The 15,019-nt window shown below is 37.0% G+C and overlaps 1 protein-coding gene across 1 annotated transcript; it reads right to left on the bottom strand.

Annotated features, from left to right (window-relative positions):
- Positions 1 to 1,060: 1,060 nt before the first annotated feature.
- LOC122702642 (olfactory receptor 4A47-like) lies at positions 1,061 to 2,026 on the bottom strand. The gene has a single exon (XM_043916292.1). The coding sequence runs from the start codon at positions 2,024 to 2,026 to the stop codon at positions 1,061 to 1,063; it is 966 nt and encodes a 321-aa protein (XP_043772227.1).
- Between the last annotated feature and the right edge of the window lie 12,993 nt (positions 2,027 to 15,019).

The following is a 15,019-nucleotide window of genomic DNA, read 5'->3' as shown; positions in this document are numbered from 1 at the left end:
CAAAAGGATTTGTGGTAAATTATAAAACAAAATTTAAAACAAATTTAATCTGATTATCATATGCCATCAGTATTTATCAGGGTTGATTTTGAGAATGTGGACAAAAATATTCTCACAAACTGTGAACAGGAGTGTAGCTGTTTGTACAATTTCAAAGATGGCAATAGCTATGACCATTAATATTTTAAATGCACATATTACCTGAGCATTGATTCAAACACAACACATATATCAACAACTTCACTTCCAGGAGCTCATACTTGCACACATTCAAAAATATATTTTCATTTCAAACATAGAAAACATTTAGGAACAACATGAAAAAGAATGGAAACATTAATTTCAGTATGTCTCTATAAAGGAGTATGATGTAGTATGAGAAAAATTAAGGTTTGGCTCTAAATGGACTGCTAGGAAAATACTTCACAGATGTTCCTACAAAAGCAAAGTTTACCTACACAGAAAAAAAATACATGTATTTAAATACAATTGCTTTTATATAGATTATTACCAGATGGATCTTAAGAAATAGAGTGCCCCTGCAGAAGTGGACTAGAAAATATATTGAAAGATAAATAGGAAATGTATTCTACACTTTCTCCCATTTTGTATGATTTGAATTTTTACTATTTATTACTATCTATTTCACTTCAGCTACTCAAAAAAAATTAGGATTACATGAAAAGTTTTGTGTATAATGCAACTGAAATTTTATAAAGAACACTGAGTATTTAGCATTAAGAATAACTTGGAAAAAATTAAAACAGAAAAAAATGCATAAATTGATTAAAAATCAGTGTAACTACATAAAATTTCCTTCACTAATCTGTTACATGATATTGGCTCCTTCAACCTTTCTTTCATCTTTCTAGATACAGTGAGAAGGAAAATATTACAGACCTTGCATTCTACCATGGAGAAGGACTATCCATGTTATTAACAGAACAGTTGCATAGTTATAGTACAACTTTTTATATTATAATTATAAATTCCTAGAAGAAAAAGAAACCAGCATCAGATTTGAGAAAGCTACTGAATTCCAAGGAAGTGGTCTCTGATGTCAAATGACCCCCTTCATGGTGGATGATGCACTTTTTTTACCATAAAATACCATGTTCCTTCTCCAAAGCTTATTCATGGCATTTGTCATCTCTGAGTTTCTCAGAGTGTAGATTAATGGGTTCAGCATGGGGGTTATGACTGTATAAAACACACTTAAAGATTTGTCAATAGGGAAGGTCTTAGCAGGTCTCACATACATGAAAATGCAGGGGACAAAGAAGCAGACAACCACAGTGATGTGGGAACCACAGGTCTGGAGGGCTTTCCGCCTCCCTTCCTGACTCAGGTTCTTCAGAGAGTGCAGGGTGACTCCGTAGGAGACGAGCAAGAGCAGAAACACAACAGTGCAGATCAGTCCTCCATTTGCTGCTACTAAGAGGCCAATGATATAGGTGTCAGTACATACCAGTTTCAACAGAGGGTACATGTCACAGAAAAAATGATCAATGATATTGGGGCCACAGAACGGGAGCCCGAAAATAGTGCTAAGCTGAATAATGGAGTGCAGAAAACCTCCAACCCAGGACAGCACCAGCAGCAACACAACACACACCCATTGCCTCATGATCACCAGATAATGCAAGGGCTTACAGATGGCCACATAGTGGTCATAGGCCATCACCAGCAGAAGGAAGACCTCTGATCCACCAAAAAAGTGCTCTGTAAACAGCTGGGTCATACAGGATTGGAAGGATATGGTATTTTTCCCTAAGAACAAGCTTGAAATCAGTTTGGGAGAAATAGATGAGGAATAAATGACATCCATAAATGATAAACTAGCAAGAAAAAAGTACATCGGCGAATTCAGGATCTTACTAAACGTTACAGTCACCACAATAAGCATGTTGCCCAACATGGTCAAGATGTAGAAGAACAAGAACATAACAAAAAGGACTTTCTGCTCCTTTGGATTCTGAGTGAGGCCCAGGAGGACAAAGTGAGTCACATTGCTTCTTGGTTCCATCTATTCCTTACGGGTGCTGACTTCACATATGAGGAACAGTTTACCTATGAATCAAATCAAAAAATTAAAAACACCTTTACATGGATTATAAGCTTAATGTACTTTATTCACCCAATGTGTTAAACCTGACATTAGAATCATAAAGTCAATAAGAATGTTTCCCTATTCTCAGTGATTAGATGTATGATGAGGGGTCAGACCATAACAACCAATTTTATAAGCGTCACTATAAATAGGTTCATTTGGATAAGGGTTAACATTTCCAGAATGTGTATAATCAACTCTGGATCTGGGAAGGTTTCTCAAAGAAAACAATACTTCAGCTGAGTTTTATAGGAAAAGTGAAATAATAAGAGTGGATAAATAGGGAGTTCCATGAAAAGATGAACCAAGTATAAAATCACAAAAGTGAAATATTTAAGTAAAGAATCATTTAAGGTAACTTACACATTCAAAGTGGGGAGAACAAATTTAGGAATAAATATGTGTATGCAACTATCTAATTGACATATCCAAACAGATATCAATTTAATATTTATTAAAATAAATTTTAATCATATTTATTAAATGTATTAAATACATTTTCAATATTCCACAATTAACCTATTCCTTCCTAAATGTTCTCCATCTCATTTTGTGGTAGAGAATAGTTTAATAAAAGGAAATATTAACATTGTAAGAATATCTATCATTTTTATGCCAAACTACATGTTAGATGTTATCTCTGCTTGGACTTCTCAGATGGCTCAGTGATAAAGAATCTCCATCCAAGCAGGAGACAGGGGTTCAACTCCTGGGTTGGGAAGATCCCTTGGAGAAGGAAAGGGCAACCCACCCCAATATTCTTGCCTGGGAAATCCAACGGACAGAGGAGCCTGGTGGGCTACAGTCCATGGGGTGGCAAAGATTTGGATATGACTTAGGGATAAACAAATCTCCATGCTTACACTGATGTTTTATGTCTCCATATGTATATGTATAAGTGCATGTACTCTGTGCACTTATAAAATCACATTTAATGTATAAAATTTAGTCTTCACTGTAAGAAATATTGTTAACTTCATTTTTTAAAGAAACAGGCTTATAATATTTAATTTTCTAAAATCATACATTTTTCAGTGAGAGAAATTGAATTTTAAACTAGCTCACTTCAAAAATCTTGTGATTTCAGGAAAAGGTTTCTAAATTTTCAATTCTTATAAATCCAAGTTTGCAATTTCCTACATAGTAAATAAATCTACACAACGGAAAAATCCAGCATCTACTATTAACTGTTATAAATTTACCTTTTGGATTCCTGTTCACAGTTAGCAAGGAGCCTTTTCAACTATCTCGTAAAGACATAGAAATGTCTTCAATCCAGTGTGAACACCAAGGACAAAAACCTGCATTATTCCTAAAAATATATTTGATTTCACATTACTATGTCAGCCCCTTTACTTCATAGAAATTTCTAAATATTTCAGAAAATTGTTATTACTCACCTTATAGAAATGTTTTTTAAAAATTCCCCCAAAATTCCATATTACAAACAGAAAAAATACTTTTTCCAGCTTAAGGTAATTAAAACAGCAGAGAAATCTATGTCATATAAGTTAACAACTATTTTGAAAAGGAAATTGCTCTAGTAACTAAACTGTTTTCCAGTAACTTCAATAAATAAAAATAAAAATAAAATACTATGCAGCTTTTTTCCCCTACTTCTTTCTATTGTGTTAGTATAGCAAAAGAAACTACTGAGATTTTGAGAGCTCATTATTGAAATAGTTATTGCAACTCCTGAAAAAGGTATAATAGTTCTAAAGAGGATAGCATCATCCCCCTGACAGAGGCAAAGATCATGGGATCTTATACCTTCTAATCAGATATATCAAGTCATGAATTTGGAGTGTATCCAAGATTGCTGCTGCTAAGTCGCTTGTCGTATCCAACTCTGTGCGACCCCATAGACGGCAGCCCAGCAGGCTCTGCCACCCCTGGGATTCTCCAGGCAAGAACACTGGAGTGGGTTGCCATTGCCTTCTCCTATCCAAGACAGACTCTTGCTTAATTATATTCCATGTGATCTTCCACCAAATCTTAACAGAACATCTCTTTATAAAGATACTGTTAGACCAATGACATAACTGGGGTCAAGAAGATGTAACAAGGAGAAAAACATAGCTTCAGAACCATTATGGAACTTTTGCCAGTAGAGAATAAAATATTAGCCCTCTCATTTTGCTGCAAGACAAACGAATTTATCACTTATTTCCCCATTTACCCATAGGAAGATTTTCTTTCTTTTTATCTAATTCTTAATGTTTTCTGCCTGTAAGTGTGGGGCTGGGTATGATAAAATTTTATCTCCAGTTTAGATGCAATAGCATTATTTATCCAATCTATTTTTTTTAAGTTTTATTGAGGGCCTACTTTGTGGCAGGTTTTATACTGTGAGCCAGAGAATGAAGCATCAGTAAAGAGGGGGAAAAATCAGGATAAAAGTGCTACTGCATTCACCTTGTATATAATACAGCCAGTCATTTAAAAATTTAACAACTTCCCAGGTGGTGCTAGTGGTAAAGAACCCACCTGCCAATGCAGGAGACTTAAGAGACCTGGATTCGATCCCTGGGTCGGGAAGATCCCCTGGAGAAGGAAATGGCAACCCACTCCAGTATTCTTGCCTGGAGAATCCAACAGCTAGAGGAGCCTGGCGGGCTACGTCCATAGGGTCACAAACAGTCAGACACGACTGAAGTGACTTTGTACACACACAATAAGGTAATGATGATCTGTGATCCATGCTAATAAAACAAAACACAGGGAACTGTGACAGAAAGTAAGAGGGAGAGAGTACAGCGGACAATAATAAAAGGTCTTTAGAAAGGGTAATAATTTTAGCTGGAATCCAACAGATGAGAAGCAATTACAATAGCAGTGTTACATGTCCTAAGCGCCGATGTTGGAAGTAACCTAGAGAGTTGAAGACCCTGAAATGTCATTGTGCCTGAAGCGAAATAGGGAAGGAGTGGACAAAACAGACTGAGGCTAAAGAGAGAGACAGGACAAGAACCCTGAAGAGCTGCACAGATCTTGGTTAGGAATTTGGATTTAGCTTAATGTTTCTTTAAAATTAGAGTGATCTTCCCTCGTGGCTCAGACAGCAAAAATTTGCCTGCAATGCAAGAGACCTGGGTCCAATCCCTGGGTCAGAAAGATTTCCTGGAGAAGAGAATAGCTACCCACTCCAGCGTTATTGCCTGAAGAATTCCATGGACAGACAAGTCTGGTGAGCTCCAGTCCATGAGGTCGCAAAGAGTCAGATACAACTGAGTGACTAAGCACACGTGCAAAGTAAGATAAGCAATTTTTTAGTTAAGGAAAGCATCCATCTCATAAATATCTGAAAAATTAAGGAGGCAGAGCCCCTTGAGAAGTGCTACCAAATGCTATGCTACAGTACCATAGTGCCAGGATATACATATAAAGAACTATTCTACCCATTTGTGCTTCTGAAGTGAAGACTAAAGTGTTAGTCGCTCTCTGGTGTCTGATTCTTTGTAACCCCATGGAACCCACCAGGCTTCTCTGTCTATGGCGTTTCCCAGGCAAGATTACTGGAGTCGGTAGCCATTCCCTTCCCCAGGGGACCTTCCCCACCCATGGAGCAAACCCGCGTCCCGCATATCTCCTGCATTGGCAGGCAGGTTCTTTACCACTAGCGCCACCTGGGAAGCCAAACACAGTTACTACAAATGACATGAGTCTGAGCAAGCTCCAGGATATGGTGAAGGGCATGGGAGCATGGTCCATGGGGTCGCAAAGAGTCTGACACGGCTGAACAACAACAAAGCAGGAATTCAGTTAAAAAAAAAAAAAAAGAAAGAAAGAAAAAATGACTATAGTAGTCTAAATTTTTTTCTCTAGATTCCTTGTGGTCTTCTGTTTCTGCTTTTCTTTCTGCCTGTAAGGTAGAGACACAAACATTTGAATTTTTCTAGGAAAGAACAACTTTCTATGAGATAAATGAAGCCCATTTTATGAGACCCCATCCCCAACTATAGTGAACACTGGGAGTGTGTGATTACCCAAAACTCTTTTCAGGGCAGCATGCATAAGTTGTTAGTTTCCAAAGTGTAAACCCATTTTCCCTACCTAAAATCCAGAGAGCTACATTCCCCGGTCCTCCTGCAAACTGGATGAAAATATTTGACTTAGAATCTGACAAACAGGAGCATTTGTGCAAGGCTTTGGGTGGATACTAGTTATCTGGGCTAAGCAATTCTGAGAATCATATTGATTCTGAGGTCAAGAGAGTGGTGGCACTTTTGCAGTTTAGCCAGTGATAGCATGATTGGCATCAATAGGATGGCATCTCCCTACGCATCCCTGTCCAGTCCAGATGTGCTTCTGCAAGTTGTTAATTTTCACTCAGATTAGAATCTATGGCCCAAGTCCTTCTAGAGATCTTTAAGCCATTTATTGGCATATACTAAATACTAAATTGTTTTGTTTTAGATGTTAAATCATGTCCAACTCTTTTGCAACCCCAGGGACTGCAGCCCACCAGCCTCCTCTGTTCATGGGATTTTCCAGGCAAGAACACTGGAGTGGGTTTCCATTTCCTTCGCCTTCTCAGGGGATCTTCCAGACTCAGGGATAGAACCCACGTCTCCTGTATTGGCAGGCAGATTCTTTATCACTATGCCACCTGTGTTAGTCCCTCAGTCATGTCCAACTCTTTGTGACCTCATGGACTGTAGCCCACCAGGCTCCTCTGTCCATGGAATTCTCCAGGCCAGAAGACTGGAGTGAGTAGCCTTTCCCTTCTCCAGGGGATCTTCCCAGCCCAAGGATCGAGCCCAGGTCTCCTGCATTGCAGGCAGATTCTTTACCATCTGAGCCACCAGGGAAGCCCATATATACAGAAATTCAAAGGTAAACAATGCTGTGAGGTAGTTCTGAATCAAAAGATGACTTCCAAGGGGAAATTATGAAAACAACACAAAATAACCCTAACACTTACATGATAAAAAGTTAAAATTATTTTATGCTATTTCCATTACTTCCCCTCTGAAGTCATCTTTTGACTCAGAACTTCTTCACAGCAGTTTTTACCTCTGCATTTCTGAGGGTGTAGGATAAAGAATATAAGGTAAGAGTTAGTATAAAATATAGACATGGCTTCATTGATAAAAAGGTCATAATATGAGGCAAATATGCAAATATGCAGGGCACGAAGAATAAAATAACCAGAGAGATGTGAGAGACTCAGATGGAGGGGGCTTTGCACCTGCCATTCAAGCTGTGAGATTTCACAGTGTGTAGGACCCCAACACAGGAGTGCATCAGAAGGCATTCAGTTTAACAGGCAGATAAACTCTCAGTTGGCAGCAATAAAGTGTATAAGTATTCAGGTAAACACCTTTCGACAGAGTTCATGATACACATGAATTCTATGTCCCTGGGACCAAAAAACGGCAGCCAGACTGTAAAGATCCACAGCGTTGCATGAATAAATCTTTTAATCTAGGTAACTCCCAGATATGGCCACACCTATATAAACTTAGATGGTGAGGTAGTACAGATGGATGCATAGTAGTCATAGGCCAGGCCCATCAGTAGAATGATCTCAGCCACATCAACTGATGGTCAGCAAAGTTTTAAGTCATGGATTTCCTAAAAGAGATGGTTTTTCTTGCAGTAATAATGTCAGCTACATTTAAGAGATCAGACAGTAAGAACAGCAGCTATCTCTAAGGGATTAAAAAACAGAAAATGTAAAGCTCTAACAAAGAGGATAAAAAAGACAATGAAAACACCTACCCTCTTCATGGACAGGCGTTCTCAAATCTCTAAAGATATGAACCCTTCCTAAATTATTCTTTGTAAGTCAAAAATTGACACAGAATTTTTTTGACTGGCCCTTTATTATAAATTTAATTTGACAACATACATATGCAGGAACAGACATAATTCTGAAAAAGAAGAGTAATGAAGGAGTTCTGGGCTTATTGGATTTCCAAATGTTCTATAGAAGAATTGTTGTATCATGCATTAAATAGTACATGACTGAAAAAAATCAGTGGAACAAAATAAAGTCCAGAATTGCATCCACATAGATGTGGAACTTTAGAACACAGTATAGTTAGGATTTCAAATCAGTGGTGAAAGATAATTATGCAACTATTAAAAATGTTCATTTAGAAAACAATAAAATACAATTCTTATTTAACTCCTTATAATCAAAATAAATATCTGATGGATAAAACATTTCATATAAAATACAAAACCACAAAAGTGCTAAAACATTAATGTCTAAAAAATAAGGAAAAATATTATATTTAGGGAGAAATGAGCAAAACTTTTAACGATGAAACAAAAAACACATAATGTATTCATAAATCTGACCAAGTATATAACCAAAAATATCTACATAGCAAAACAAATTCAAAATCAAATAACAAGTCAGAAAATTAAGTACATACATAATAATTTTTGAAAAGATTATTTCCTTAGTATATAATTGCTCATAGAAGTATGACAAAGAAAATAATCAAAAATATTGATAGACAATTTAAAGATAAATATATACAACTTGAACATGTGAAAAGATGCTTAAATCAATTATATTTAAAGAATTTCAATTAAAGTACACAAATGAATTATAAATTCTTTAATGAATGAACCATATTGTCACATCCCCAAAAACTGATCACTGGTTGTTAAGAAGGTAAACAGGATATTCTCAGACTGTGGGCAGAAGTGTAGGTATAACCTCATGAATCATTTTGAAAATAACTGTGAATATCAACATTTTAAACATATATTCCCTGTGACCCAAAATCTCTACTTCTGGAAACTAACATTTCTAAGAACACATAATCAAGAAGTTACATATTTATCACAGAATTACACATCACAGGAAAAGATTGGAAATGACATGAGAAGTACTGGATACACTAATTCAGGAATCTTATAAGGGAAAATCACATATTGTAAGAATAACTGAGAATGAGATATATATAGACTGTTATGAAAAGATCCTCACTGTGTTTAATAATAAATTGTAAATATTTATTGCCGACATTTGTACACATAAACATAGATAAATATGCCTTTTTTGTAGAAATACTTGAATAATCTTAAGAAACAGACATGACTACTCTGGGGAAGAACACTAGGAAACACTAAAAAGGATGGATAGGTTGTTTGGTTTGGTTTTACAGGTCATTTTACTAAGCTTTCAAAGAACAAATCATTCCAACTGTACATGAATACTTCTTATGAAGGCAAAGAAATAGAGGAAAACAATAGAATGGGAAAGACTAGAGATCTCTTCAAGAAAATTAGAAATACCAAGGGAACATTTCTTGCAAAGATGGGCTCAATAAAGGACAGAAATGGTATGGACCTAACAGAAGAAGATATTAAGAAGAGGTGGCAAGAATACACAGAAGAACTGTACAAAAAAGATCTTCATGACCCAGATCATCACGATGGTGTGATCACTCACCTAGAGCCAGACATCCTGGAATGTGAAGTCAAGTGGGCCTTAGGAAGCATCACTATAAACAAAGCTAGTGAAGGTGATGGAATTCCAGTTGAGCTATTTCAAATCCAAAAAGATGATGCTGTGAAAGTGCTGCACTCAATATGCCAGCAAATTTGCAAAACTCAGCAGTGGCCACAGGACTGGAAAATGTCAGTTTTCATTTCAATCCCAAAGAAAGACAATGCCAAAGAATGCTCAAACAAATGTGCTCAAAAGCACAATTGCACTCATCTCACACTCTAGTAAAGTAATGCTCAAAATTCTGCAAGCCAGGCTTCAGCAATACATGAACCATGAACTTCCAGATGTTCAAGCTGGTTTTAGAAAAGGCAGAGGAACCAGAGATCAAATTACCAACATCTGCTGGATAATCGAAAAGGCAAGAGAGTTCCAGAAAAACATCTATTTCTGCTTTATTGACTAAGCCAAAGCCTTTGACTGTGTGGATCACAATAACCTGGAAAAATTCTGAAGGAGATGGGAATACCAGACCAACTGACCTGACTCTTGAGAAACCTGTATGAAGGTCAGGAAGCAACAGTTAGAATTGGACATGGAACAACAGACTGGTTCCAAATGGGAAAAGGAGTATGTCAAGGCCGTATATTGTCACCCTGCTTATTTAACTTATATGCAGAGTACATCATGAGAAATGCTGGGCTGGAGGAAGCACGAGCTGGAAGCAAGATTGCCGGGAGAAATATCAATAACCTCAGATATGCATATGACACCACCTTTATGACAGAAAGTGAAGAACTAAAGAGCCTCTTGATGAAAGTGAATGCAGAGAGTGAAAAAGTTGGCTTAAAGCTCAACATTCAGAAAACTAAGATCATGGCATCTGGTCCCGTCACTTCATGGCAAATAGATGGGAAAACAGTGGCTGACTATTTTTCTGGGCTCCAAAATCACTGTAGATGCTGACTGCAGCCATAAAATTAAAAGACGCTTACTCCTTGGAAGGAAAGTTATGACCAACCTAGACAGCATAATATAAAGCAGAGACATTACTTTGTCCACAAAGGTCCGTCTAGTCAAGGCTATGGTTTTTCCAGTGGTCAGGTACGGATGTGAGAATTGGACTATAAAGAAAGCTGAGCACTGAAGAATTGATGCTTTTGAACTGTGGTGTTGGAGAAGACTCTTGAGAGTCCCTTGGACTGCAAGGAGATCCAACCAGTGCATCCTGAAGGAGATCAGTCCTAGGTATTCATTGGAAGGATTAATATTGAAGCTGAAACTCCAATACTTTGGCCACCTGATGCGAAGAGCTGACTCATTAGAAAAGACCGTGATCCTGGGAAAGGTTGAGGGCCAGAGGAGAAGGGGATGACAGAGGATGAGATGGTTGGATGGCATCACTAATTCAATGGACATGGGTTTGGGTGGACTCCGGGAGCTGGTGATGGTAGGGAGGCCTGGCATGCTGCGGTTCATAGTGTCGCAAAAAGTCGGACACGACTGAGCAACTGAACTGAACTGAACTGATATATATATGTATATATTTTATATGTGTATTATATAATTTTAAAACTATTTTTAAATGTGCAAAGGACATGAACAGCAATATCACAAAAGAAAATATATAAATGGTAAATAAGAACATGAAAAACAGTGCTCTACAAAATTAGCAACAGAGAAGCAAGAAATTAAAACCACAATAAAGTACCAAGATCCAAAGGAAAATAACTTCAAATGAAAAGAATGTAGAACAATCGGAACTCTCTTGTGTTTAGATTTATGTTCTCATTTTTTATTGCTAATATTTCACACTGACAAACTCATACATACTAAGAAAGAAAAGTACTGTAAGATGGAGCCTTCTGGGTTTTGTGGCAACTTAAACAGCCCTCTGAGAAGTGAACAACAGCATTTGCATAAAAACTCATACAGGTCACACACACACAAACACACACACACACACATACATATATATATCCCAAGTTACTTTGAGTAAGAAGAATAGAACTGTAGACCAACCAATTCCTGATTTCTAAATCAGGAATAAGCCATCCACATACATAGTCAACTGAACTTTCACAAGGGTGTCCAGAAAAAGAATGATTTCTTCAGTAATGGCTTGTGTACTCTGGATAACCACATGCAGAAGAAGAAAATCAGATCCTTATCTCAGAGTATACAAAAAATAAAACTCAAGATGGATTAGACTTAAATACGAGACAGGAAACAAACAAACAAACAAAAATTACTTGAAGACAACACAGAGAAAATCTTGACATTGGTCTAGGTAATGATTTTTCAAATATGACACCAAAAGTAAAAGTAGAAAAGTGGGGCTGCATTTAAAAAAAAAAAAACCTGCACAGCAAAGGAAGCATCTGGAATAAAAAGGCAACCAGTGAATTGCAAAATATTTGCAGCCACAGCCACATGTCTGATACTGGGTTAATATCCCGTATACATAAGGAACTTGCATAAATCAATAGTGAAAAAACAATTAACCTAATTTTAAAATGGGCACAGGAAATTTCTCAAAAGAATACTTACAATGGCCAATAGGTAAATGAAAAAGTGTTAAATGTCACTAGTCATCAGGAAAATGCAAATCAAAACATCAGTGAGGTGTCACAGTTACATGGTAATTATAAAAAACACAAAAATAACAAGTGTTGGTAAAGATGTGAAAAAAAGGAAACCCTTGTAAACTGACAAAGCAATTATAGAACATAGAATGGAGATTTCTCCAAAAATTAAAACTAGAACTACTTCTGACTCAGCACTCTCACTTCTGGGTATATACACAAAGGAATTAAAATCAATTACGCTGAAGAGATATCTGGACTCATGCTCATACACAATAACTGGAATACGGAAATAATACATATGTCAGATATATGGGTAGATCATGTGGCGGGTGTGTGTGTTTAATCGCTATGTCGTGTCAGCTCTTTTGTGACCTCATGGACTGTAGCCCACTGAGGCAAGAATACTGGAGTGGGTTGCCTTTTCCTTCTCCAGGATACGAAGCACATATATATAATAGAATATTATAGTTTTTTCCTTAAAAGGAAACTTCATTTGCAAGAGCATGAAATGAATCTGGAGAACATTACGGTAAGTACAGTAAGCCATGTAGACAAGGGAAATGCTACATGATATTACTTATATGTGTGTGTGCCTGCTGTCACTTCAGTTGTGTCCAACTCTTTGCAACCTTATGGAATGTAGCCTGCCAGGCTCCTCTGTCCATGGGATTCTCCAAGCAAGAATCCTGGAGTGGGTTGTCATGACTTCCTTCAGGGCATCTTCCCTACCCAGGGATCAAACCCCTGTCTCTCACGTCACCTGCATTGGCAGGTGGGTTCTTTATCACTAACACCATCTGGGAAGCTCCATTACTTATATATGGAATCTTAAATAGTCAAACCTATAGACGCAAAGAGTAGAATGCCAGGGAGGGAGAAATGAGCAGAGATTGAAAAAGGGGAAACAAATTTCAGTTATGTAAGGATGAATAATTTCTGGAAGTATGCTATACAGTGACGTGATTATAGTTAACAATATTGCATTGTACACCCAGATTTTGCTAAGAGGATGGATCGTGTTATCACCACAAAAAATGGTAACAACATGATTGATAAATATGTCAATAGTTTGATTGTGGTGATTATTTCACAATGTATACTTATATCTAAATGCTGTTATACACCTTAAAAACAAAATTTTATTTGTCTGTGATACATCAATAAATCTGGAGGAGGAGGTGGAAGGGAGAAAGAAAAACAGCTTTTAGACTCAAGAACTTTCAAAAGGCTGCCATTAATTGTGTGTCTTCACTGATCTAGCTCTCAAGCAATCAATAATGGTTTCCAAAAAAGTTTTAATAATTGATAAGAAAATACAAACTCTCCTATGACAGGAGTCAACGGGGATTCTACATCACATGTCACACACAGGAATTATGCCACTTTGCTATTGACAAGACATTCAGTTTTCTTAACAATCCAGGTGATGATAGAAAAGAGGGACTCTCACAGATTTAGGTTCCAGGTGAAGGGAATACTGAGCTTCTCCACTGGCTCAGCTCATAAAGAACCTGCCTGCAGATGCAGGAGACACAAGAGACGTGGGTTTGATCCCTGGGTCAGGAAGAGCCCCTGGAGAAGGAAATGGCAACCCACGCATGTAATCTCATCTGGAAAATTCCATAGACAGAGAAGCCTGGCAGGCTCCATGGGATCACAGTCGAACACATCTGAACTCCCAAGCACACGTAGAGGAAAAACTATTCCCCACTTTACAGTGAGTGTTTCTCCACACTGTCATTCCAGAATACTTGCTTCTAAACAGAGCCTTTCCATCAAATGAGATAATTAATTCCTAGGAGAGAAAGCAGCATCTATAAGACATGGTCCCTGGACCTTATCAAAGCCTCTTTGAATACCTATGAGTATCCAAGATTTCTTTTTGTGTCCACAGCAGGTGGGTGTGTTCATACATAATCACTCAACTATTGATCTATGAAGTGGATATTATTTTTCTAACTTTATAGTTGATAAAACAAGAATGTAAGGTACCAAAGAAGTGTACTTCAGATGAAAGAATTTGCAATTGGAAGAGCCAGGATTCAAACTGGGTCTTTTCTGACCCAGTTTTGTGTTGCTGTTCACCTTTCTAGAACAAGATTCATCATGGGCAGAAAGAACCATTTGAATATGCTTCCTTCACACTCTGTTTCTTGTGCTGCAGAACCACTGACATTTATTCAAAATCAGTTCTCCATAGTATTTCCAATGAACCCATTCTCAATTCAAAATCAGAAAGCAAGTTTTCTGTGAAGAACATTTCAGGCTTTAGAAGCTAGATGGAAAGATTTAGACTTCTAAGAGCCCTTTCATCTTTTAAAACAGGTTTTATGAGATATAACTGATATACTAAGAACTTATACATGTTCACTGTATAAAATTTCTTAACAACTGTTCATTTCAGAGTTAACAAGCTCTTCTCAAGTGTTGCACCTTTTATACTGAAAGTTACTTGCTATAAGTTAGTTTGAACATGGAACTTCTCCTGAACACATTCAAACATCACTAAAATCATGTGAAAAGCTAAGGTAAGTTTTTCAATAATGCTAATGCTTATTTTAATTTGTTACTTCATGTGTATAACTCATTATTTTTCAACACTTTTCAAATATAGTAAAAGATTATTTTATCTGCGTTTCAATTTTTCAAAAGATATTCATAAATATTAACTTAATTTGAGACTTGAAGAGGTTAAGGAAATTGAGGAACCCAGCTCTATGACAGCAGGCACCATGCTTGGCCATGAAATATCTTCTTTAATGATCAGGACTAATAATGAGGATAAAAACAAAATTTAATTATACTTCACATACATGAAAGAGAAAATTACAAATATCAGTAGCATAAATCACCAGTAGTCTCATCAAGTACAAATATGGAGACCCTTTCTGGGGAAACCCACTATGGACA

This window comes from Cervus elaphus, chromosome 1 (assembly GCF_910594005.1).
Source record: "Cervus elaphus chromosome 1, mCerEla1.1, whole genome shotgun sequence".
Taxonomy (NCBI): domain Eukaryota; kingdom Metazoa; phylum Chordata; class Mammalia; order Artiodactyla; family Cervidae; genus Cervus; species Cervus elaphus.
Note: the sequence above shows the minus strand (reverse complement) of the source record. Positions and strands in the feature narration are given on the sequence as shown.